A 27090-nucleotide genomic window follows, 5' to 3' on the forward strand; every position below is an offset into this window, starting at 1 on the left:
GCATAGAAACGAAACTCTGAGCTTTGAAATTGCGACGTTGCCGTTGTGAGTAGACTTTCGGGGTAGACACAGAAAAATAACAACGGTTAATAAACATAAAATAAATACGGTAAACGCTGTCTTCTCTGAACTGTTGAGGTGGAAGACAGTGTTTGGCGCCGGAAAATGGAAAAATATATGAAAAATTTAGACAGTGATGATACACTTTCAGAAGGAGGGGCAAAAAGGAAGGACAGATATAAAGACAGCGAGGAAGAAGATAACATTTTCAGAAAGAGCAACAAGTTCTCGAGAACACCAACAAAAACTCCAGTGAAAAAAAATAAGGCAACAAAAATTGATCAATTACTAATAATGATGAGCCACCTCACCGATGATATTAAGGAAATAAAAAGAAATCAAAAAGAATGCAAGGAAACGATAGAAAAGCTCATAATGGAAAACAGAGAGCTGAGAAAAGAAAATTCAAAACTAAAACAAGAAAATATACAGATCAAGGAGGAACTCAGAGAAATAACAAAAAACATGGAAGTTATGGAAAAACACCGACGAATATATAACATAGTTATGAACGGCCTAAGGATAGACACATATGAGCAAGCAGGGTTAAAAGGAACAATCAATAATTTTATCAAACAACATATAGGGGTAGAGGTTAAAATAAGGAATGCTCACAAGTTAGGCGAAAAAACATTCCTAATTGAATTAGAAAACCAAGAAGAAAAAAAAAATTATGGAAAAAAAGCACAAGTTAAAAGAAATTAAAGAGTACAAAATATATATCAACGAAGATGCAACCATAAAAGAATAATAAATACAGAAAACAATTAGAAACATTGCTCAAGAAGAAAGAAATAAAGGAAATGAAGTCAAGATTGAAGTAAAAAAAATATGGGTTAATAACAGCGAATGGAAGTGGAATGACAAAGAAGGCGCAATATGTAAAAAAACATCAAAAAACTAGCAACTAAATGTACTACTGAAATAACGTTGACGAAACAAACACAGAACAAGGTTAGCGATAATACAAAAAAAGGAAAAAAGAGGAAAAAAATTAAAACCGGAGCAAAACACAAAAAAACATTACGAAAAGAACACTTACTTTTAGGAACATGGAATGTAAGAGGCACATATGGAGAAGGCAAACTTAAACATTTAGCGAGAGAAATCGAAAAGTTCCATTTTGACATAGTAGCTTTACAGGAGACGAAACAGCTGGGAAATGATATATTAGAAATAGAAGATACAATTTTTAACAGCGGCGGAAAGAATCGAACGTTAGGCACAGGTTTTATGATAAGAAAAGAGCTAAAAGAAGCAATAGTAGAGTTTAAACCAGTATCAGACCGCATATGTTGTATCAGGTTCAAGGGAAAATACCAAAAAATCACCATCATAAAAGATAATTATGTCAAAGAATGTTTCTACAGTGAATTATACAGAACAATCGAAAATATACCCAGATATGATATGAAAATTATTCTAGGCGACGCAAATGCCAAAATAGGGAAGGAAGAAGTATTTAGACCGACAATAGGAAAATAAAGTAAACACAATGAAACTAATGAGAACGGACAATTCCTGATAGATTTCGCAAGAGAAAAAAATATGATCATACTGAGCACATATTTCGAAAGAAAAGAAATACACAAGGAAACATGGATATCGCCAGATAGAAAGACTAAAAACCAAATAGACCACGTGCTCATCGAAAAAGAAGAACAGCAATGTATAAAGAAGATAAGAAGATACAGATTACCAGACGCTGACTCAGATCATTACATGGTGGGCATCAAAATTAAGCAACTGATACCAGAAATCAAAAACAAAATAAAAAAAAAGAATTGTATACATAACCCAATTCGATTGGCAACAAAGAAAGAGTAAGAAATATACGAGGAAACAATGGAAAGAGAACTAAAAAAGATACAAATTAAAGAGCAAACTGAGAACAAATGGGAGAACATAAAGCAAATAATGAACAAAGCAGCAAAAGAATGTAATAAACAAGAGAATTAAAAGAGGAAATACTGGTTCGACATAGAGTGCCAAAAAGAAATAGAACTAAGAAAATCATTAAGGATGGAAATGATCACGAAAGAAACAACAGAGACCAAGAATAGATATAGGGAGCAAAGACAAAAAGTAAAGAGGGTGCTGAGAGAAAAGAAGAGAAAACACATAGAAAATAAGCTAAAAGAAATAGAAGAGAATTACAGAAATAAAAAAATAAAAAACCTTTATCAAGGTGCTAGAAATAAAAAAAAAGGTTTCCAACAAAAACCCATATTTGTTAAAAACAAAGCAGGAAATAATATAAGCGGGGAAGCAGAAATAGTCGAAAGATGAAAAGAGCATTTTGATGAATTACTAAATGGCAATAATAAGTCAAACCCAAAAGAATGTATGGAAGCAGAAGCAAGAATCGAACACTTAGAAGACATAGAAGATAATTCACCCAGCAAAGAACAAATCGAGGAAATCATAAAAAATCTGAAAAACAACAAATCCCCTGGAAGCGATAACATAACAGCAGAGACGATGAAATATGGTGGAAAACTGCTAAATAATTGGATATATAAGATCATAAAGGAGATATGGATAAAAGAACGAATACCAGAAGATTGGAAGGAAGCCATTATTTGCCCATTACACAAAAAAGGAGACAAAACAGAATGCAGTAATTACAGAGAAGTAGCGTAACTAAATACCGTATATAAAATCCTATGAAAATCCATAAAAGATAAGCTAAAAAAAGAAATTGAAAATATAATAGGCGAATATCAGTGCGGATTTAAACAAGGGGAGAAGCACAACGGACCAAGTATTCATAATCAGAGAATTACAAGCAGAAAGCTATGAACACAACTTACCAACGATAGCGCTATTCATCGACTTCCAGCAAGCATACGATAGAATAAAAAGAAAGGAATTAAAAGAGACCCTTGAGGAACTGGGAGTTAGCAGAAAGTTGCGTAACATGATACATCTTACTTTAGAGAATACAGAAAACAGAGTCAAAGTAAACAATCATGCATCGGACAAATTTATAGTAAACGAAGGATTAAGGCAGGGCGATCCTTTGTCATCATTACTCTTTAATTTATGCCTAGAAAAAATAATGCGAGAAGCGAAAATCAATAGAGAAGGACTTCTATATCATAAAAGACACCAAGTTTTGGCATTTGCGGATGATATAGTGTTGCTGGCAAGAGGAAAAAAAGAGCTACAGGAGATAGTACAGAGAATAGTAAAAGCAGCAAAGAAAATGGTACTTTACATAAATGAAACTAAAACAAAATGTATGCAGTGGACAGATGATCAGTTCAGGGATGGACAAAAGTTTAAAGTAGAAGTAGAAGAAAGATCATCATACGAATTCGAAATGGTAGAAAGATTTACATACCTAGGTACAATAATATCACGTAAACCTAACATTAAAGAAGAAATACAAGCTAGAATAATGGCAGGCAATAGAAGTGTACATGCTCTTAGTGGAATGTTGAAAAGCAATTTTTTATCAAGAAAGGCAAAAATACAGTTATACAAAACAACTATACAACCAATAGTAACATACTGCAGTGATACATGGACAATGACAAAAAATGAACAAAATTTACTGGAGATATGGGAAAGGAAAATCCTGAGGAAGATATATGGAGGAATAATAAGGGACGGTTTATGGATAAGAAGATCAAATGATGAGTTAAAGAAATTATATAATCAACCTAACATAATAGGAGTCATAAAGGCACAGAGACTGAGATGGCGAGGTCACCTAGAAAGGATGCCGAACACGAGAACTCCAAAAAGGGTACTAAACTACACTATAACTTCAAAAAAGAGAAAAGGAAGGCCAAAAAATAGATGGAACCAGGAGGTTGAAAAAGATATGGAAGAAATTGGACTAGAAGGCCAGAAAAGAAAAATGAATAACCAGAAGGAATGGAGAAAAATCACATATCGAGCCAGAGAAGATCTCAGTACATAAAGGCGAAAATGAAGAAAGAACAAACTTTTTAAGCCATGGGCCTCTAAGGCCTTTATTGTTATTGTATATATATACTATCCTCAGTAATGGGGAAACGACAAGAGAGGGATATTTGTGTTTTAAAGCAGCAAGGATAATTCGTAGACGGTTGGTTTCTTAACTTGGTTTCTTCTGTTTGAAGGATTATCCAGGACAGAATTTATTTTTGGGCAGATTACATTTAATTGTGTACCTTACTTTTTCCCAATGAATTTACCATGTACCATTAAAGCGGATATTAACTACGTTCTTTAAGTCGGTGTAAGGATATGTTTTTAACTTAACAGTGTGGTTTGAGCTAATTTGATTTTTGTTTGCCAGTTGATCTGCTTTTCTATTTCCGTAGATACCTGTATGTAAATGTAATCAAATAAAAGTTCTGTTTAATTGTGTATAAAAAAATTGTTCTAAATGAGTATAAATCCATTAAGATTCCACTGTAAAATAAAAAAGTGAGACATGCTAGAATTTTGCCTGTGGTAGTGGTTCATTTGTCTCTTCTGTCAAAGAGCGAATATTGAGATTTAAGTTTTTTTATTAACCTAATAATATCATTTTTTAATTTTAAATTTTGGGTATGAAGGTAAACAAAAATAATAATCTCAATTAACTGGATATTTTTAATTTGGGTAATTTCTTTAAATTATTTCAGCATGACTGGCATATAGTATTTTTTCCAAAAAAACACATATTTTGTCATTATAGTTTAAGATAAATGGTGGTTTGCTGTCTTCAACTATCTTCAACTGTCTCTAGAGAAAGCAAAAGTTTGGTTTGGCTTTGGTTTGCTTACTATAAGAGTAGTGAAGATTTGTGAATCGGTCTGTTGGGTATTTTCGTTAATATCTGGAGAAGATTGGATGAGCCTTTTTAGTTGATTGGAGATGTTTGTAATGATTAGGATTGCTGATGTTGTTAGAGGTTCATGATATCGGATATCTTAAAAATATATTTTAAGAAATAACATGTTAAAAGGATTAGTACCTAATCTTTGTGACAACTTTTAAATTGCTTATGTACTTTTATTTCAAACTAACTTGTGAAACAGTATTTGTTTTGTAACTACCACTGTATTGCAATTTTTATGTGTTTTAGATATCATCCATTACGATTCAGATGGCATGAAAATGGATTGGAAGAATAACTATGCCGCTGTTATATAAAAATGATGGGATTATTTAAGGATGAAGTCCTTTCCACCAATAATTCAGCCAATTTTGCCTTTGGAAGATAAAGAAATTAACAATAACGATAAGGGAACCAATAAATGTAAGTCTAAAGGTAATATGTGCAAAGCAATCTTAGGCAAACGTGTAAAATGCATATAATAATAATTTTATTTCCCTTAATATTAAAAAAGCTTTTTATCAGCAATTAGGTCTAAACTTTAAAAGACCACGGTAAGAAATAAAACATATTAAAACAAAGTTAACAAAAACAAATATTATGTTTGCTATTGTGGGTAACCAATATTAAGTGGGTTAAAAGTCTTTTTTTAAATGTTATTTTGCGAGCATTCAATATTATGTGAAGGACTTTTGGTGTATTGTTTTGTAAGCTCGCGGTATATGAATTTGGCTGCTTGGCAAACTATACCAATTCTGCTATGTCTGATTATGTATCCTAGTCATAGCAATCCAATCATACTACCTTTTTATAATCCTGACTCCCTAAGTAATTCCAATGAAAAATCGTTAGAAAAACCAAGTTAACAGTTTGAAGTTATCGCAGTAAAATATTCTTTAATCTAATTTTTTATTTTGGTATTAGTATTGATATCCTATTACATTTTAATTCAGATAGCCAAGCGCGCCAGGCGGTCGATTCTCACTGGCTTCACTGTCGAATGGTTCAGTGGATGTGGGTTCAAGCCCCGGCGTACAGAAAAATAAAAAAGACTAACGCAGCAGTTTAAAATTCTAGATGAATCTGCGGCTTAGGCTAGAATATTGCAAGGCAAAATGATAATGGTGTTAAAATTAGATTTTAGTAACATCATTTGGATTGCCTTTCAATTTGGCTCGAAGTGTCCCTACTAAAAAGGTTTGCCTATCCAGCAATTTTTCTGTCAAAGTGACACTATTATACCAGTTGTCCGCATATAGTGTTCTACTAAAATCGAAATATGGCTCCATTTATTCCATAACCACTTTGGAGAAACAGATATACCAGGCTGAGTTTTTATTCCAGCATAAACTTTATATTGCAAAGTGTAAAAAGGGTCAGTGCACAACAAAAAATTTTAACCCCATATCTATGCCTTTTTTTTTGCAGGTACTCCCTAAAACTTAGCCTGCCTTAAAATAGTACCATTGAGTCATCTATACACAGTGACATTTCGGTAATTACACAATGATTAAACTTATCCAATAGTATGTCAATAAGGGACTGAACCTTGTGAAGCCGATCTTTGGAACCTGTGTTGTTATCCAAAATATGAAACACGCTAAAAATAAATATATATTTAAGTAATTAAAATCTTATACAAATGTTATAATAGTACCTCAAAATCAACTCAAATCGGTTTCTTTGCATGTAGTTTGTCAGTTTGCTATTATATTATTATGTGTTTTTCCAATAATGAGCCTGAGAAACTACTAAACCCATCCCCATCCCAGTACGCAGCTTTTAATTCTTGCACTTCTCTTTATATTGGGTCCTCCAATATATTGTTGAGTATTGTTGAGCATAATAATTGTTTGTTTGATTTACTAACAGTGATACCACTTCTTTATCAAAAACAAACAAAAGAAATCAAAACGGCTGGCATCTTGCATTGTATCTATTAGATCAGGGTTTGCGCCTACTTCTTCGGAATTCGTATTATAATTTATATTTTTAACCCTTTGCTGATCAGATATTTGCTAATCTTCAGATATGGGAACATTCGTAGGTGCTGATTCTTGCTCAATATTTAACTCTTTATTTCTTAAAACTTCATTTTCACTGATTTCATCACTGTTGGAATCTTAACTGTCTAGTGTCTGGGTCCGCTAGGTCACTGTCATGAAACTCCGAAATAGACGATGATTTGCTTAACATCTACAGTCTTAAACTCTACAGTCTTAAACAAACGCAGTAATCTCTTGTCTTCTTTGGAATCCATTATTACAATTTACAATCGCAACAACAGACAACTAAACTACCTGTAAGAGCTTGAAAAAGCCTTTTCTATACTTGCCACTACTAATAGGATAGACATCTATCGTTAGCAACCCCTAATATTCTCAATTTTAGTTAACAGAAATCTGCAGGTCGGTAATTATTCTTCTTCTTTTGGTGCCTATTTGTTTAGAATATTGGCGATCATTCTGGCTCTAATTATTTTATTAACTGATGCTTTAAATAGATTAGTTGTTATTGTGTGAGAACCATTTCCTCAGGTTTTTCAACCATGATATTCTTCTTTTTCCAATTCCTCGCTTTCCGAATACTTTGCCTTGAAGGATTATTTTCAGTAATCTGTATTTAGTGCCGTTTCTCATTATACCGTAGATAAATATTAGAATATAGTATTTTATTGTGAGTGCCAGAGGTGGCGCTCATGGAGCCCTTATTAAAACATCACTCGTGGGGCCATGAGCACCATCATAGGTACTTAAGTTCAAAATGGTGTGAAATACCTTAAAAGATATTAACTAACCCCCAAAAGATTCTTAGAAAAGCCTAAATTAAAATTATAAATAAAAATCGTTGGTCAACATGCTCTAGAAGAGCTGCAGCATAAATGGCAAGTTAACTGAGTCTAGAGATGCCACTTTGGAACAGGATCTGTTCTTTTCGAAACAGGTTTTTATTTGGAACATGTTGGAACAGATATTGATCAATAAGTTTTCCTGTTCCAATATAACAGTTTTTTATCACACAACAGACCAGAAGACCAGTGTATACTTGACTGCTGTGAATCGCAGCTAGTAGTGGTAGTGATGACAACACTGGCGCTGTCCACAACGTTTTCTATATTTCCAATGTCACTACTTACATACGTAACACAGATTTTTGTGGAATGTTCACAGTTGGATGCTTTCTTTCAATATGTTTTTTTTAAGTTTGTTATTGATGATTTATACGACATTTGTAACTGACACATATTACACTTCGCAATCGTGTTGTCAACTATGGTAAAAAAGTTCCAAACTGGGTTACTTTTATTGTGCCTTGACACACTTTTCATTTTCAATAAAGAATAATAAAGAATTCGAACTCGTCATAAAAGAATATTTTACTTAAAAGGAAAATAACACGTAGGTATTAAACCGGCAATAAAACTATCTAAAATTTAATTCTACTGCGACTCGCGACAAGACTTCAAACTTTCAAAACATACAAAAATAAATACAATGGTCTATTGTTAACGCAACAACCTTTCTGAAACAAACCGAACTGGTATTGAAGCAACCCATACGTAACACAGTGTAAGAGTTGGAACAGTTTGAAACTAAAGCAGTTTTTTTGAAACAGATAATTTGTGGAACTGAAACAGCTTGTATCAGTTGTTGAAAAACCCCTGTTTCAACCATCCCTCTGAGTACCACTTGTGCTACTCATGGCAGTCAACCCCTTAAGGAAGCTGATTGATGTGATGCTATTTTCCTTCCCAATTTAGACTAATGTTTCTTTTGCAGTTTTTTATGTACTGAATACCATCTGCAATTACCAGGAGGATTCCCTAATGACAATTTGTACATTTAGCACATTCATTTCCTATTTACTTGAGACAAGAGACAGACCAGTATTTGGTTGTACATTTTACACACCCAAAGATTCTCTGATAATATTTGTGAAGTGACCGAGAGAGATGTTGACACCTATGACATTGCTGAGCTTCTCCTTCAAGTTTTTGTATTTTAAATTTTATTATTAAGTTAACCAGTTTATTAGTTTCGTATAGATTTAAACTGTTTAAATAAGCATACAAGAAAGAAAGCGTGGTGGTTGCTTTTTCATCTTTCCTTCATTTTATATTAGAAACATTTTTAATTTTTGGCCTAGTTTTCGATTTTTTTTTACTATCGTGAATGTTTGTCAGCATTACTAACACAACTATCCGAAATCGACGGATGGATATGTCAGTCTTTTGATATTTTTAAACTGGTATGTGCATTCCGTTGCTTGGTAAAGAATTAAGAGTTTCTGAATAGTTGTTAAATCAAAGTCGTGAGGGTTTAATTTTATTGTTATTTAAGGCATTAAATGGTATACTGAGTAGTTCATATAGGAGTTTTATATATTCGACGTTCTGAATTAAAATAGGTCGGGGTTTTATGGATTATATTTATTAACAGATGTAAGTTTTTACAACAAGAAATCCTCAAGAATGGTTTGATTTGTAATTATTATCAGAGGGTTATCTTCTCGGAGATATTGTTTTTATCTAAAAATATACCATCTTCTTTGTCTTCATATAATATTTTTAAAATGTAAGATACTTGATGCACACTTTGTTGAACAAATATCACTAAAACCTAATAGTGTTGCGAATAAGTTTATTGACAAAGGAGTTTTGCTATAAAATAAAGTAGGAATTAGGAACTATGCACAACGATTTTAATGACTAATAGACAAAAAAAATGTAACTTATATAGGTAAAGTATTTTAATCGTAACAAAAACCTGTAAACAATTTTAATGAGACGGCTATGGTAATATTTTAAAGGTACCTACCTATACCCATGCCACATGAAATGCTAGTTCATTTGTATAGTACCAGATGCCTGCACCAAATAAAGTAGTGCGAGAAAACTATTTCTTTATGAATAAAAGTTTTTATTGTTAATTTTCAGTTTATTTTATTGTATTAGACACTTTATACATATAGTAAACAAATATTTAGCAAGTAAGTAGTCAGTCATTATAAATTTTAAGAAACAAACAAAACATATACAACTATTTTAACCTGTATAATAACAACTTCTGGAATATTAGTATTCTATTTATCATTCAAATTATTATTAATATTATCCAGATGTAACCATATGGCTCACGGTCTCTCTAAGGGTAAATTTATTTATACCAGATACCTACTGTAACAATATTATTTGCTTATAACGGGTTAAAAGGGGGGCCTGAACAATTACTGTACTTAGAAATAGGGTAAGCAAAAAAATTGAAACGTTTGAGAACGGATACTCGTGTTTTGGTTGAAGAGCGGGGTCGAGGATAATGATTCCTTCTTTTGAGGAACTCGAAGATCTAACTACTAAAAAGAAATCAAGAAATACTTACAGAAATGTCCTGGACAAACACTAAACACGAAGATTTCTAAACTATTTAAAATTAGGACGCCGTTTAAAAAAATCCTTTTGTTGCTCAAAAAGAAAGGTTTAGGTTTCTATCCTAAAAATATTTAAGGGTGAATATATTTTTAAAAGAAATATAAGTTGAAACAGATTTTTTTTTTAGATAAACAGTTAATACAAAAATTTTTTTTTAAATTTATCAACAAACATTACATTGAACCTTTTAACAAAACAGACTTTAAAACTATGATTATGTACCAAATGACAGAAAAGGATGTACTTTCTGTCATATGTCGAAATTAATTACCTACCAAACTTTTCTGAATTATTAATTAATTGTCAAAAGTTGACTATTGGTCAAAAGAAACTAAAACATGACAATCATTTGATACATAAAACTTTTAATGTTTAGAAAAAATACAACTATTAATTTATAAATTATTTAAAATGACATGAGAGCAAATCTTAGTGTATTAACGATAAATGTTTATTTAGAAAAATTTAACAAAGCTATTCCTTCACTGGCTAAATATTTCTTTTTTAAATTGTTAAAAAAATTTGTTGTCTTAGATTTGAACAACAAAAATTGATTAACAAACTTCAAATAATCTAGATCCGACCTTTGGAAGAGATGAAATACAGGCTGGACAAATCCTGGAAGAAATCAAATCAAATACCAAAACTGGACTTCAGGTTATTCTGGAGGATAACAATATCTGATCCTTTAAACTCGGTTGCTTATTTTCCACTTAAAACTATGTTGGCTTACTTAGCCCATATGATGCTGTTATCAAATCCCTTGTCACAGGATATAACCTACAACAAAACGGTGATTAACTCACATCATAAAAATTGCTAAACTACAATTTAAGCTCAAATCACCTTCTTCTTACTGTAGATATGGAATTAAGCGAAACTTAGCCGGTTTTTCGAAAACTTCACGGAAACGAACTTCCTTTCTGAATCGCTACCATTGTTCTCTACGGCTGCCAACATCGAAGTACCGATGACCAAATTCGGACTTTCACAATGAAAGCAACCGCTCTCGCGGCCGATCCACCGAGAAGTGATCTCATTCTCAAAAATGGGTATAAGTATAAGCGGAATTATTCTTGTTTATTTCCTGCGTAAATATCTAGGTAGAACCCAGATCAAACTAAAGAGCAATGTGTTTATTATAAACAGGCCCCAAAATGTTTAGTTATCACTCTTAAAGACGCAAAAAGATTAAGAATATTTTTCGGTATTTTATGATATGCGGGATAAAACCAAAAGGCTACACTACGGTATAACACTACGGTACTAACACCTTAACATTGTGGGATGGCAGCATCTCGCACAAAATATGACAGTGAGACGCCGACATCCAGCGTTATTAAATTATTTCAAATGCTGAGTTTTCTAACCAGAGTTTGTCGTATTGGTTTCAAAATAAGGTAATGAAATTATAGTTACCATAGTTTTATTAAAGTGTAATATAACTAGCATATTAGATATTGAAAGTAAAATGTGATTTTTAATGGATTTGGATTAATAATAACGTAAAGAAAAAACTTTATTGCTTAAAAAACAAAATACAAAATACCAAGTTACAAAAAGTATTAAATTTTGAATAGTGATTTAATGTTGTGAGTTAAAACAGACCAAATAAATATATGGATTTCTCTCGTCTCTTTCCTGTAATTTGATCAGCCCAAATTTTTGGACTTTTTTAACTTTCTCGGTCGAATTCTATGCAAAACTTTAAATAATTTACTAACTTAAATCTTTAGATGTAATGTTTTTACCTGTTATTGTTTTATATAGAAGATGAGCGTTAACAATCGAGGTTCCCAAAAGTAACTCCAAAGCTACTTTGTGGTACCATCTGATAGTTCTTCGTAACACACTATAATAGCTGGCCATTTGGTCAGATATATCGATACCTTGTTTGTATTTATTGTAAAAAAAACAAATAGCTTCGGGTTTTATGATAGGTTCTCCTGTCCTATTTTTTTTTGCAAGTTCATACATTTTCAATGTATGTTTTGTTGATAGAAAGCTTACGTTCCTAGTAGTTTCTTTCTAACAGCGTTTGAGCTAATTGTGGATTAGTATAAAAATTATCTACTACTAAATTTCTTCCACATCCAACATAATCTTTAAGCAGTTAAACAACTATGTTTCTTGCTCTCTCTTCACCATTTTTTGTTTCATTTGACCCTCGTAAATCTTAAGGTAGAAAGTATAACCTTAAGAATAAAAAATTTTAGATAATTTTACACCATATTTGGAAGCTTTTTCAGGGATTTATTGCTTAGAATTTAATCTACCTTTAAAAGGTATTATCGATTCGTCAATTACGACAACTTCTTCGTGAGTTTTTAAGTGTTTGTATTTGTGGATAAAAATATCGACTAATGGTCTAATTTTGGTTAGTCAACCATTGGGATCATTAGTGCAGTAATCAGAGAAATGCAGGTGTCGTAGTATGGACTTATTTGCAAATGAAAGATTTCTTGGCCAATAATCAGATATTTTTGGATATACTACAAGGCCCATGTAAATTATAATAGCGAAAAACTTTCGCAGCTCCACATTATTCGCAATCGGTATCCATTTACCCTTCGTAATTCTTAAAGCCTGAATATTTGTCTAAATTCTAATTAGGTCTAACACGTCATCATCAATGATAGCAAATAAAATTTTTATTGGACTAATACTCCAATCTACTACATCATTAACTCCTCCCGTTTCACCTTCCCCATTCTTCACCTTACTAATTGGATTTAAACTTTGTCGTTTTTGGTTCACCTTCTGAATCCTGCTCACAGCTCTCCTCAGTATCGTCGTCTAACATCTCGTATTTATTTCCGCTGTCCTAAAATATTTCCTTGTTTTTCAGATATAGTAGGCACTAAAAAGGGTGATATTAAAAAATTAACGTAATATTAGTATCATTTTTACTTACTCAAAGCTCAAAAATTCGCTGCAGCTACTTGATTTTATTTTACAAAACAATTTGATACAATGAACACTTAAAATCTTTTAGAGTAGCATTTTATTACACATTATATTTCATTTCACTTAAAGATAAACACATTGACAAAAAAGACTTAAGAATAATAACTCATCTCTACTTTAACCAAACAGCAAAAGTCAGAGTAGGCAAAGAACTTTCGGAGAAAGTAGAGATAAAAGGAGGCGTAAGGCCCCCTCTCCCCTTGCATACTCTCCCTCTTATTGTTCAATCTATATTCGGAAGAAATAATTAAAAAATCACTCGAAAATGTACCAATTGGAATAAAAGTCAACGGCAGACCCATCAACAATATCAGATATGCCGATGATACTATACTAATTGCAGAGAATATACAAGATCTACAGACACTTCTAGATAATGTAGTAAATGCTAATGAGGAAAGCGGACTAACGCTTAATGCTAATAAAACAAAATTTATGACAATTTCCAAAACACAACAACAAGACATTTTAAACATAAGAGGGATTCCAATAGAAAAAGTAAAAAAATACAGATATCTTGGTACAATTATTAATGAAAATAACGAGTATACAGAAGAAATAAAAATGAGAATTGGACAAGCTAGAGCAACATTTAATACGATGAGAAAAGTATTATGCAGTAGAGACCTTAGTTTGCAACTCACAATAAGAATATTACGTTCATATGTGTTTTCGGGGCTGCTGTATGGGGTGGAGGCCAGGACCTTAAAGAAAAAGGTGAGCGATCGACTTGAAGCATTCGAGATGTGGACCTACCGAAGAATATTAAAAATAAGTTGGGTAGACCGAATAACAAATGTTGAGGTCCTCAGAAAGATGGTAGAGGAAATGGAAATTATGAATACGATTAAGATAAGAAAGTTACAATATCTCGGCTACGTTATGAGAGGGGATAAATATATGTTGCTACAAACCATAATGCAGGGAAAAATACAGGGAAAACGAAGTAATGGGAGAAGACGCATCTCCTGGCTCAACAATCTGAGAAAGTGGTATAATTGCAGTTCCGTCGACTTGTTCAGAGCTGCAATCTCAAAAGTGAAAATAGCTGTGATGATTACCAACCTGGGATAGGGATTATAGAAAGAATAGTGACTGTTTATTTGTTGGCATTTCACACGGTCTCAATTTTAAGTTTATGTTTTTTTCGTCACAAAAATGTGTGCCGTCACCGGCACACATTTTTTCTATCTTGAAAATTTATCAAAAATATTTTTTCTGATACTGTTTTTACACTGACTTTGATATAAAAAAGAAGATATACTTAAAATTTAATATTAAAATATTTGGCACAAAATTACAAGTTACAATTAGTTTAAATGATCGGTAGCCAAGGTCCATTCTCCATTTTCTCCTTCTTTGGTGAAGAATCTTTCCTACTGAGTCGATAGTGTTCTTTGGAAACATTGTATTTCATCCAAAAACTAATATCATATTCTTAATATCTTGATTGGCATATTCAACAGAGCTCTGGCTTTAACTATGCATGGGCTTTGCGTGCAAAATTTTAAATTCTGGTCAGAGACTGGCAAATTAACTTACAATATTGACAAATTCTCTACCGTTGTCATGACCACCGTAGCCAACAGGCACATGAGCTGCGTCAATCACATAATAAAGTCCATCTGATTAAATGACGAAAAAAACTTTTCCTTTCATTGTTTTTATCCAGCTTGTTGACTTGATGTAGGTTCACCCATATTGTAAAAAAGGAAACTTTGTAATGCTGTAATGTATTATAATACATAAACCATTAACTTTAAACTGCAGTAATTAACTAAACACTTTATGCACGGCTGGCAACTGGATGCAAAATGAGTGTTCAAAGTACGTATGAGCGAGCGTGACCAAAGCGGAATGTTCGGGGCGTAATGTAGGAATTTCTTGCATGTACTGACATATTCACTCAGTTACTTGACTAGGCTGTACTAGTTTATCCCGGAGTGTGCGTATTTATATTACGATTAACTAGTTTAGCTTAGCGTAAACTGGTTTATCCCATCGGGCTTAGGATTAATCGGTTTGGACTAGGCTATACCAATTAATCCTATTGCGAAAAGGAAAATTAGTTTAGCCCAGGCCAAAAAAATATGTCCTGAAATCGGGTTTGGCTGGTAGCATATACAATAAAACTATTTCAACATATTACGCAAGGAAAGAGAAGTAGAATCGAAGCATAGTGAACATCCAGTTTTAGTTTTGACATGGAATTGAAAATATAGAGGCTCTATTCAGAGCAAGACAAAATAAAAGTCTTAAAATAAAATCAAAGAGATAAGAAAGAGAGACATATGAATTACGTAAAACCTATATGCATATATTATAGTTAAAGGACGATGGGTTTCTTCCCGATATGACTACTGGTATAAAAGGTCTCTTCCAGGTATGATTAGTTTATTCTAGGTTTGATCAAAGCCTTTCTGCAAACCCCGAAAAAAATTGTATTTTCGGCCTTTGACTGAAGTGTTTTTAGTAGTTCCTAACTTTTCAGTCAAACGTCGAAAGAAAAATAATCTATTTTGAGCTTTGCCTATACGATTCTAGAAACAACTGACAGACTTGGTTCAACGTTGATCTATCGATCTGGTTGGCAAAAGGCAATTAAAGACCTTGATGCTTAGGCTAATGTTATAAAACAATTAGCTAAATAAAAATGTTTACCAATTGCGATTGTAAAAACTGTAACCATACCTATTCCCAGCTTTGATACAGCCAAAGGAAATGCTCGAAATATTTTGGGTACCATACAATTAAATTTCGACGTTTGCCTGACCAGATTTGACAAAAATTCTTTAGTAAAAGGCCGAAAAAGGTCATTTATTTGGGTCTTTTACTTTAAGTCAGATCTGAGGATTAACTGGTTTAACCTAGTTTCTAGTTTTAACTATATTATAAATGGTAAGTCTGTAAGGGATGACTCGGTGAGATGACTCAATCAAATATAATATCACAGGTTTATCCTATTTGGAGTCAGTTGCATTGCGTTATTAATGCACGTGTATGGTATTAGTAAGACACTATTATTTCCGTAAATGTCCTAAGCTTAAAAGGTAAGTTATTTCTTCTTCTTCTTAAAGTGCCCTCTCCTCAATGGAGGTTGGCTACTACAATTTTAAAATCTTCTCTATCTTCAGCTGTTCTTATTAGCTGTTCAAAATTTAGCCCTGTCCATTGTCGGATGTTTCTGAGCCACGATAGTCTTTTCCTTCCTAGGCCTCTCTTTCCCTCGATTTTTCCTTTCACTATAAGTTGGGCATATTGGTACTTATTATTTCTCAGTATGTGGCCTAGGTATGATGTTTTTCTAACTTTTACTGTGTTAAAAAGTTCTCTTTCCTTGCCTATTCTATGCAGCACTTCTTCGTTTGAGGTATGCGATGTCCATAAAATTTTGAGCATTCTCCGGTAGGTCCACATTTCAAAGGCCTCCAATTTATTTACGGTTGATGTTTTTAGGGTCCACGTTTCAACTGCATATAGAAGAGTCGACCAAACGTAGCATTTTGATAAACGTAGTCGAATTTCGAGTTTTATTCGAGAATCACAAAGCAGTTTTTTTATTTTTTCGAAAGATTTTCTGGCCTGTTCTATTCTCGATCTTAGTTCTAGATCAGGATTTAGGCTGCTATCGATCCAACATCCCAGGTACTTAAATCTATTGACCTGTTCTAAAATGTGCCCATTTATTGTGCAAGGTTGAGGTACGTTTTGGTTTTTTCGGATTGACATCACTTTGGTTTTTTTAATGTTTATTTTCATACCAAATTGCTCACAGGTCGAGTTGGTCTTGTCGATGAGTCGTTGTAGACCTACGTCGGAATCCGCAATTAACACTGTATCATCGGCGTATCTGATACTGTTGATATTTACGCCATTCACCTTGACTCCATCCTTGGAATCCTCCAATGCTTCTTTAAATAGAAACTATTTAAAGAAGAAATAGAAAGTTATTTAGTAATTCTTATTTACATCTTCTTTAAACTTTTTACGGTAATCGTCAACATATTGTGCACTTATTTTTGTTAGTATTTTATTGAAGTCGCGTTTTGATGGCATGTTGTGTGTATCGTTGAGGTTATGTATGCATAGTTACCATTTCATTCAAACGTTGTCAACACACGAAAATTAAGCGTTAATTAAGAGTTATCTCACCCTGACAATTCGGGTTGGTTGGCTGGCAAATATTAGGGAGAGATGGCCTAGCTCTTCGGTTGTATGCTCATATACGGATATTTTTAATAGTTAAATTCACTTTCAGCAACGCCATTGAAATATAAAAATAGAAATTACCAGCGTGGTTTATGAACTGAAAATTAACTCGAATCTACTATACGCGGTAAGAAATGGAGAAATTGGGGTTAATGTTGCCGCTACGAATTTTATAGTGCCAATACCTATATTAAGTAGAAAAATGAAAAGTAACAATTTAAAATAAGAGTGCATTAGGAGCAAGTAGTATTGTCTTCTTCTTCTTCTCCACTGCCTTATCCATTCCGGATGTTGGCGATCATCAACATGGTTTTATTGACTGCTCTGTGACACAGCGCCGAGGAGGTCATCCCAAACCATTGTCGGAGGTTTTTCAATCACGAGTTACGACGGCATCCCGGTCCTCCCTTGCCAAATACTTTAACCTGTATAACAAGTTGAAGAATTCTATATTTTTTTTAATCTTAAATTAAGCACTGCTTTTTCTTTTGTCATGCGCTGTAGGACCTTAACGTTGGCGACATGGTCCAGGACACGATATTTTTAGTATCCTCCTGTAGATCAACATCTCGAAGGCTTTCAGTGGCTTGCGTCAGTGTCCAGACTTTAAATGCATATAGTAATACTCGAAGAATGTAGCACCTCACTATCCGCATCTTGGTACCCAAACTGAGATCATTGCAGCACATCAAGGATCTCAACTTGATAAATGTATACCGTGCCATTTCAATTCTGGAACTAATTTCTTGAGCGTAGTCCCATTGTAAGTTGAGAGTAGTTCCGAGGTAAGTGAGTCTGTCGACTCTCTGGATCTCTTCGCTACCTGCTATTAGTGCCCCGGGATCTAAATTTGCATGGCTGACAACCATGAATTTAGTTTTCTTAATATTAAGGTCTAGTTAGTATGTTACGCTCACAGTTCTCACTCAGTCTAGTAAGGCTTGTAGATCATTTAGGTTCACTCGAATTCTTATCTCTAGGTAGTATTCTCGGCGAACAAAATTTAATAAAAACAAAAAACATTTCTAAAGTAAAGATTTTTTTTGTACCTACAAAAGCAGTAGTACAAAAATGACTTTTAAATTAGCGGAGGAATTAAATACTAAAACTACTTTCAACAAAAAAAAACTAGGTTTTAACTGGTTACAATCATTCTTAAGAAGAAACCCTGACTTGAGTATAAAAAATCGGAAGGCGTATTCTTAGCAAATAATCAAGCCATGGGCAAAAAGAATGTAAGCAATTACTTTGAATTGTTAGAGAAAGTTATTCTAGAAAATAAGTTGATGGAGAAGCCTATGATTTAATTTAACATGGACGGAATAGAAATCCAACTGAATAATAAACCTGCTTTTGTTGTAGCATAAAAGGGATCTAAAAATGTAAAAAATGTAGCATTAGGAAATTCTTCGGAGAAGGGGGAAACGATTACGTATATCACCTGTTGCAATGCTGAGGGTAACTTCCTTCCCCCGACCTACATATTCAAAGGCAAATTTTTTTTAACTCCATTGAGTACAACAATCTGCCCATTGGGCATTAAGCATTTGGTATGGTAAAAAATGCAGACATGTAGAGGGTTACTCCAGTGAGTAACCTCTACAATTATAAAATTAAAATTTTATTAGTTTGAATACACTTATTATCTTTAGTCGAACGGCAATTGCCGTTTTAGTCTACGCACTTCAAAGACGTTCCGCACATTTAGTTGTAGAGCAAACGCATTAGGATGCACTAGCCTAGTTCACAGTATTTAGCACTAAAACGTTCAGTGATTCAATGTCGTGTAGAAGTAATGATTTATGTCGTGTAGAATTTTTATAAATCAGGTGTTAGAAAAGAATATTGAAAATATATTTCACACTAAGAGTTATAAATGAAGCGCTTATTTTAATTCTTTCAAGATGTGAAGATACGAAGGGAAGTAAAGAATAAGATTAAGATACGTGAGCTACAATACCTTAGCGACATAATGAAGGGGACAATATACCAGCTTCTGATGATAGTTATCATGCACGGAAAGATTATATGAAAACGTAGTGTTGGAGAAAAATGATGTCATAGCCACGCAATCTGAGAAATTGGTTTCGTTGCTTATACAACCAACTTTTTACAGCAGTTCCAAACAGAATAAAAAATATTGATGATGATCAGTAACCATCAAAAGAATGTTATTTATAATCTTACCCTCGACATCTAAGGGCAGAAGAGACTCGATTATATATGTATGTGTATAACCTTATTTGAAAATACTTTTCGACACTTTTTTGATGTTTTAATGGTTTATTGTAAAAAGCTTTAGCCTAGTTAATAATAAACAAGATAATGATATTTTAAAATTTGTATTATTGTTAATAGTGAAGGTATATTGTTCATATCTGTTGTTAATATAAGGTGAAGAAAATATTTTTATTATGCAATAATGTTATATTATTTTTTAATTAATATAATTGAAAGTAATTTTTAACAAGTACTGAAATTTCTGATTAAAGTAGAATGAAGTACTAAATTACATATTAGTTTTTATTATTTTAGATACTTCCATACCCGTTAGTCACTTGAATAAGAAAAGTAAAAATCACCAACATATACACAAGCTACTGATTTCATCTAATTTAATATTTGATTTTCACAGTGATTTAAAGGTAAGTGTTTACTTTATGAAAAAGAAACAAAATAAGTAGTACAATATTTGAATATGATGTTTACACTAGAGTTGTATTTTCATACATGCAGGATTTTATTTTAACTAATAAGCGTCAAATTGACTCGGGTAAGGTAGGCCTTTCGTTCACTTCTTTTATATTAAAGTATGTTCTTCGTACCCCTCGGACGTCCTAATTATGTCATCATGTTCGTATATATTATTATGATTTTGAAATTAGTTAGAAAATTAAATAAGATTTCTATTTTAATGAATTTTATTTAACGTCAATTTAATGTCAATTAACGAACGAACACACAAAATTATTAAGTTGTTTAATTAACTAGTGACTTTGTCCATCGCATGCGACAGGGGATCCAATCAATTGTCATCTACAGTTAGTCATTAAATTTTTGAAATAATAAACTTTTTCTATATACATCAAGTAAATATAAAGCATGGTCTGATGCACTTCTGACCTGACATCTCTGTATATGTCAGAGGCTTTCTTCAGGTCAATAAAGAAAATTTGGATTATATTTACCTTATGCTTTATATATAAAGCAAATATGTCTTTTATCATCCATAGTGTCATGTGAAATATAGTATGTCGCTATTCGTTCATAATAACGAAGGTGATGTGTAGTACCCTTTTTGTATTCTCTTTAATTGTTTTTTCTGTTTTTAGTCTGAATATATTCGTCATATCTTCCCCTTTCATTTGCTTTGCCGCATATTAGGATTCGATCAGTTGTTTATTTTGTGTTTAGCCTGAGGATTTTTTTTGGTTTTGATGGTTTTGGTTTGGTTATGGTTTTTTCTATATTATTATATTCGTTATATCCTTCCCTTTTATTTACCGCATCACACGCTCCAATCGGACTAATAACAAAGCAAATATGATGTAATGCCCTCTTGGCAATGCCGCAATGTGTGTTTTTTTGTGTGCAATGTGTACAAAATGCCCAAAAACTGAGCAAAATGAACATTACCATTTTCTTATAGGATTTTACATGGGAAAGGAAGCAGAAATGGTATAGCAGCGTTTTTACAGTCATAGCTTTTATTTAATTTTATTTAATTTTACCTAATTTTATTTGTGTTTTTATTTAACTTTTTACATATTAGACAATAATTAAAAAGAGTATACTGATAATTAATACAAAATAATACCAGTCACAGATGGGGGACAAAAATTAACAAGGGACGTCTTTTATGACGACAGATACTGAATTGAATAACAGTGATTCGAATTTAAGTGTTAATAATAATAATAAATCTAGTGATGATAGTGATCTCCAGAAAACAGCAAAGCAGTTGGAACCGAAAACATGCAATTTCCTCTCAGATAAGTAAAATGTGCAAAATATTTGGGTATATATACAAAGTACCGACAATATCAATTTAGGAAGATTGCATCCAATGACTGTTGGTCATATTCTTTTTGAAAAATTTAATCCTAAAAGCATTTTGGAAATTAAAAGAATAGGCCAAAACCGGATTAAGGTTTTATTAAAATCACTTCTAGAGGCAAGTAATTTAGTAAAATATCAACTACTAAAATCAGAAAATTTAAGAGCATTTATACCGAACCAGTTATGTACTTCAAATTAAGGGGTTAATAAGAGACGTTGATACTAGTTATGATATTAACTATCTCATGGAAAATATCGAATCAGACTCAAGCGTTACTAACATATATAGGTTTAATAGCAAAGTCTAAAAAGAAGACATAACAGTCGAATTTGTACCTAAAAATCTATTGTCGTTAATTTTGAGGTGAATATTTTACCAAATTGCATAACTTTTCGAAATTTTTTTGATGTATTACGAACCAAATCCATCTAAAAATAACATGTTTTACACAAAAATCTTTAATTTTATAACAATTACCAAAACTTACCTTAACGGTGAGGTTTATAGTTTATACTATAAACTCCGACTTATATTACTCCGATTTATAGTTTAAACATGTTTACAGTACCCCAGCTGAATACCCATTTAATACCAATAACTACCAATAGTGACTTGAAAGTATATGAGCGAGCGCAAGATTCAAGGTCACCGAAAAAAGTTACAACTTCTAAAGTACTAGTTGTCTGCATGACTCCAGCTCACCGGTTACGGGTTAATATGTTTAATCAACACACAATTTTTTATTAAAATCGATATAATAGTTTTTGCAAAATAATTTTATAATCTAAATTTAAAAAAATTTAATAATAAATACCGACTTCTGCAGTTGATTCTACAAGGCAAGATTGAGGGTAAGAAAGGCCCTGGACGTATATCATGACTGGTCAATCTTAGGAACTGGACTGGTCTAACGTCATCTGATCTATTTCAAACTGCTGTGAATAGAATAAGATGGGTCAATGTGGTCTCCAACATTTCTAGAAGATATCTGAACTACTGACATTTCAACCTATGAGTCAATTATATTTTGTTTTTGAAACGATACTTTTAATTAATATATTGTATTAATATATATATATATATATATATATATATATATATATATATATATACAAGCGGGGATCCTATTCCCGCATTTCGATCGCCATCTTTTTCTATCTCTCCAGGTGTCTTCATCAATGGCTCTGTCTTTCATGGTTTCCATAACACCTTGTATCCAAGACTTGGCTGGTCTTCCTCGTTTCCTTCTATTACTTGGATTGTATTCCATAGCTCTTTTTGGCCATCTGTTGTCGTCCATCCTCTGTACGTGTCCATACCATATTAACTGTCTAGTTTCTATTCTTTCAGAAGTTGTATGTACTCTATCTGTTTTTCTTCTAATTTCAGAATTAGGTATACGTTCTACTCTTGATATACGGAAAGCTCTTCTTAGGTAGTCCAATATCAACCGTGTCAACTTTTTTCTTTCCTTTTACTGTCATTTGCCAACATTCTGCTCTATATGTAAGAATGGGCTCTACAATTACTTTGTAGATAGTCGTTTTAGTTCTCATAGTAGCTTTGTTGGACCAAAGTATCGAATTCAGAATTTGAACACTCTTCCTGCCTTGTTGCACTCTATAGTCTATATCTCGTTCCGTTGTTCCTTTACTGCAGATAATACTTCCCAAATATTTGTATTCGTAGCACCTTTTCATTTGTCTAATTTCCAAATCCGGGTCTTCGTCTTCACTGCCTATTCGCATATATTCTGTTTTAGACATATTCATACTCATCCCCCATTTTTCGTATTCATCTTTGAGCTTTCTAAGCATATAATCTGCATCTTCTTCACAGCTTGCAATTAGTACTTGATCATCTGCAAAGAACAGCGTTGTCATATAATGGTTGTTAAGCTTCAACCCCATTCCCGCACATTTTTGTCTCCACTGGTGCAGTGCTTCTTGGATATATATTTTGAATAGGGTGGGGGAAAGACAACATCCTTGTCTCAAGCCTTTCGTTACTGTAAATACCCTTGAGAAAGTATTTCCTGTTTTTACAGTGCTTTGAGGACATTTATAGATGTTCAGTATTGCTTTTAGATATGTTTTACTAAGGTCCGTTTTCGTCAAGACACTAAATAAGAGTTTTAAAGGAACTGTATCATAAGCCTTCACCAGATCTATAAATACCAGATGCGTAGGGAGGTTTCGAGCCGTTCGTTTTTCAATTACTTGTTGAAGGGTAAATGTGTTGTCCACGCACGATCTTCCTGCTCTGAAGCCGCTTTGTTCTTCAATTTCTTTATACTCCTCTTCTATTCTTCTTTTCAATATACGACCATATAACCTTCCCAGCGAGCTAGTTACGCTAATGCCTCTATAATTTCCGCATTCTTTTCTGTCTCCCTTTTTATAAATGGGGCTAATGTGGGCCAAATTCCAATCGTCTGGAATCGTTTGGCCTTCAATTAAGCATTTATTAAAAATATTCACTAAGCTTTCCAAAAGAGCATCCGGTCCATGTTTCACCAACTCGATGGGAATGTCTTCAGGCCCGGGTGTTTTTCCATTTTTCATTTGTTTCAATTCTTTTTTCAGTTCTTCTTTGTTTATCTTATGCACCTCTGAATTTTCTGTCATTGAGATATGGTCAGGTCTTTCCATAAATTCGTGCCTACTTTCTGTTAATAACGTTTTGTAATATTTTTCCCACTTTTTATTTTGAATCAGGTTTATATTTCCCTCATCTTTTCTTTCTTTTCTAATACTTTTTATGAATTTCCAAGCTTGTGTCACTTTGGTTCCTCCTAAGCATCGGTCCATCTCTTCGCATTTCTCTTCCCACATTTCGTTTTTTCTTTTAGTGACTTCCTTCTTTGCTTCCCTGTTGAGTCTGCTGTAAATTCTGCGGTCTTCTGAGTCTTTCGTGGATAGCCATGTTTGATAAGCTTTTTTTGTCTTTAAAAAATTTTCCTACTTCTTCGTTCCACCACTCAGGATTTTTTCTTTTGTCAGCTTCTTCGTACCCCAATGCCTCTTTGGCCGCCTAATGAATGCAATTTTTTATATCTTGATATTCTTTTTCGGCTGTTTCTCTTCGAGTTAAGTGAGTTAGTTTTGAGGCTAGTCTAAGTTTGTAGAGGAATTGTACTGATTCTTGTTTGAGGCTATTAATATTATATCTTATCTTTGTGGAAGCTGCTACCTTCTCCTGTTCAATTTTGTTCTTGTTTACTTTCCTGTAGTGTATGGTTATTTTTGCGACCACCATATAGTGGTCAGATCCGCATTCGGCACCACGATACACCCTTACGTCACTTACGACATTTGTTTGGAGCCTTTTGTTTTCTGGTTGGATGAGATAGTCGATTATATATTAATATATAATTAATACAAAAAATATTAATTACATATTAATGAAAATAATAAATATTATTAATTATGTGATATAAGGTTAAATGCTCGAATAAATGAACTTGAAATATTTAAATGAAAGGCAGATATCGAGCACAGTTTACTTATTAAATCTGGCCCAAGTACTTTCGTTCCTAGAGCATCTTCAGGGGCATCTGAAATAAACCAGCAACGGTTTTTCAAGTAAAGAAAATTAATTAATTTTGATAAAAAACTTCGAAGTTGATGGTCGATAAAAGTTTTTGATGTAATATAAAGTTTTAGACTTACTGCGTCTAATTTGGCCTATCCAACAATCTACTGAGAATGTCATAACCACAACAACTATACAATTAGCACTACACGACACAAGACCAAAGAGTTTAAATTTTTTTAAAAACGGCGAAATTTTTTGGTCAACATTTATCCAGTAAACACAATTTTAACATCAATACTGGTTCATCTATTTTACATGACATTAGTAGAAAGAAAAACTACTTGGAGTTGGATTTATTGGAAGATTCGGAAATTACAAGGGAAACAAATGAAAATTCTCACTTTCTTAATACTCAAATTAATTTAAATTGTACTAAATTTAAACCTATTTTTAAAAACTTTATTGCAGCTTCGCCTAGTGGGGGACCCAGCTCGGCTGTTTAGACTTCCTGCACTGAGTATACCCATTAAGAATGTATTAATTTTATATTTTAATAATATACATTTCATTTCATATTTTATTTAATTTCAATTAACATTGGTACTTTATTCTTCAATAATTTACAAAACTAGCTTGCTCAGGTTCAATTGATCTATAGTTGCCGTTGATCACACTCTCCATATCTCTGCGTAATTTAGATATACCATCTTCACAGTTGTATATTTTAACATCTCCCACTGTTGGTCAGTTGGTCTTGAGTAATGCTTTGACATTTTAATTTTCTGGTTTTCCCATTGAATGTAGGTTTAACTGAACTACTCGTATTTGGATTATACCCCATCTATACACTTAACTTTCAATTTTGATTTTTAATTCTTAGTATTTCAATTTCATAGTTTGATTTCTTCTTTTTACAGTATTGATAGTGCTTGGTAGACCCTTTTATTGTAGTCAACCACATACTATCTAATAGATTGTTTAGTCTATTTCTTGCATTCATACTCTACGTCTACTTCAGTTGCTCTCAAACTAACACCTTAATTATTACAGGCAGGTTTGAGTGTGAGATCTGGATTATTAAATCTACTTAGTAATCTATATTTCATATTTCATCAGTTGATTTCCTATAGTAGTGTCAGTTGGACTTTTGGTCAATGCTCAGTTCCATAAAATTTTGAAATGTGCAGATCACATCATTATGATTGTGATTGCCCATTTAAGTTGTCATATGTCACATGTCACCTTAACATTTTCGTTAAGACCAGGAGCCATTCTCTCTCCTGATGCCAACCAATATGTAGCTTCACCGTTTTTAAACAATTTTAAACTTTTTGTCCTTGTGTCGTATAGTGTTTAGTATAATTATTATGTTTATGACATTCTCAGTAGATTGATGGATAAGCCAAATTTTACGAAGAAAGTCTTAAACGTTATGTTATATAAGAAACTTTTATCAACCGTTAACTTTGAATTTTTTATCGAAGTTAATTAATTTTCTTTAGTTGAAAAACCGTTTCTTGGTTTATTTCAGATGCCCCTGAAGATGCTCTAGGAGCGAAAGTACTTGGACAAGATTTAATAAATAAACTGTGCCCGATATCTGCCTTTCATTTGGTTAAAAATAAATATTAATATTTTTAAGGTAAAATTTAATACAAAATAATTTAAAGTTTTATGTTAGTTTAGACTTAAAATTCTAGCGTCACCTAGGAAAGAAATCTGAAAAGATAAACTGACAGATAAAACAAATTTAAATTATCTGACATATTAAATATAAAATATTTATTTGCCAAATAGGTAAAATTATTTTATCAGTAACCACAATGAAATTAGAATTAAAAACATTGTATAAACTGGCACAAAAATTTAATGGATTAACCTCATGTTGTAAGTTTTTGTGCTAGTTTATACAATGTTTTAATTCTAATTTCATTATGTTTACTAATAAAATAATTGTAACCATATTTTATCATATCCTGAAGAAGCAAATAAATTTTGCGAAAGCTTGTTAAA

At 32.6% G+C, this 27090-nt stretch overlaps 1 protein-coding gene across 2 annotated transcripts in view; it reads left to right on the forward strand.

The window, feature by feature from the left end:
• Positions 1-27090, forward strand: part of LOC140439824 (uncharacterized) — a 256661-nt gene that overhangs the window by 30267 nt on the left and 199304 nt on the right. The window contains exons 2-3 of one of the 2 annotated variants that reach the window (XM_072529976.1): positions 5126-5311; positions 20016-20125. In XM_072529976.1, coding sequence (XP_072386077.1) covers positions 5215-5311; positions 20016-20125 — 207 coding nt within the window. In that variant the 5' untranslated portion in view covers positions 5126-5214. The remainder of the gene's footprint in view (positions 1-5125; positions 5312-20015; positions 20126-27090) is intronic. The other variant, XM_072529977.1, reaches the window with a different exon arrangement.

This window comes from Diabrotica undecimpunctata, chromosome 4 (assembly GCF_040954645.1).
Source record: "Diabrotica undecimpunctata isolate CICGRU chromosome 4, icDiaUnde3, whole genome shotgun sequence".
In the NCBI taxonomy this organism is placed as follows: Eukaryota; Metazoa; Arthropoda; class Insecta; order Coleoptera; family Chrysomelidae; genus Diabrotica; species Diabrotica undecimpunctata.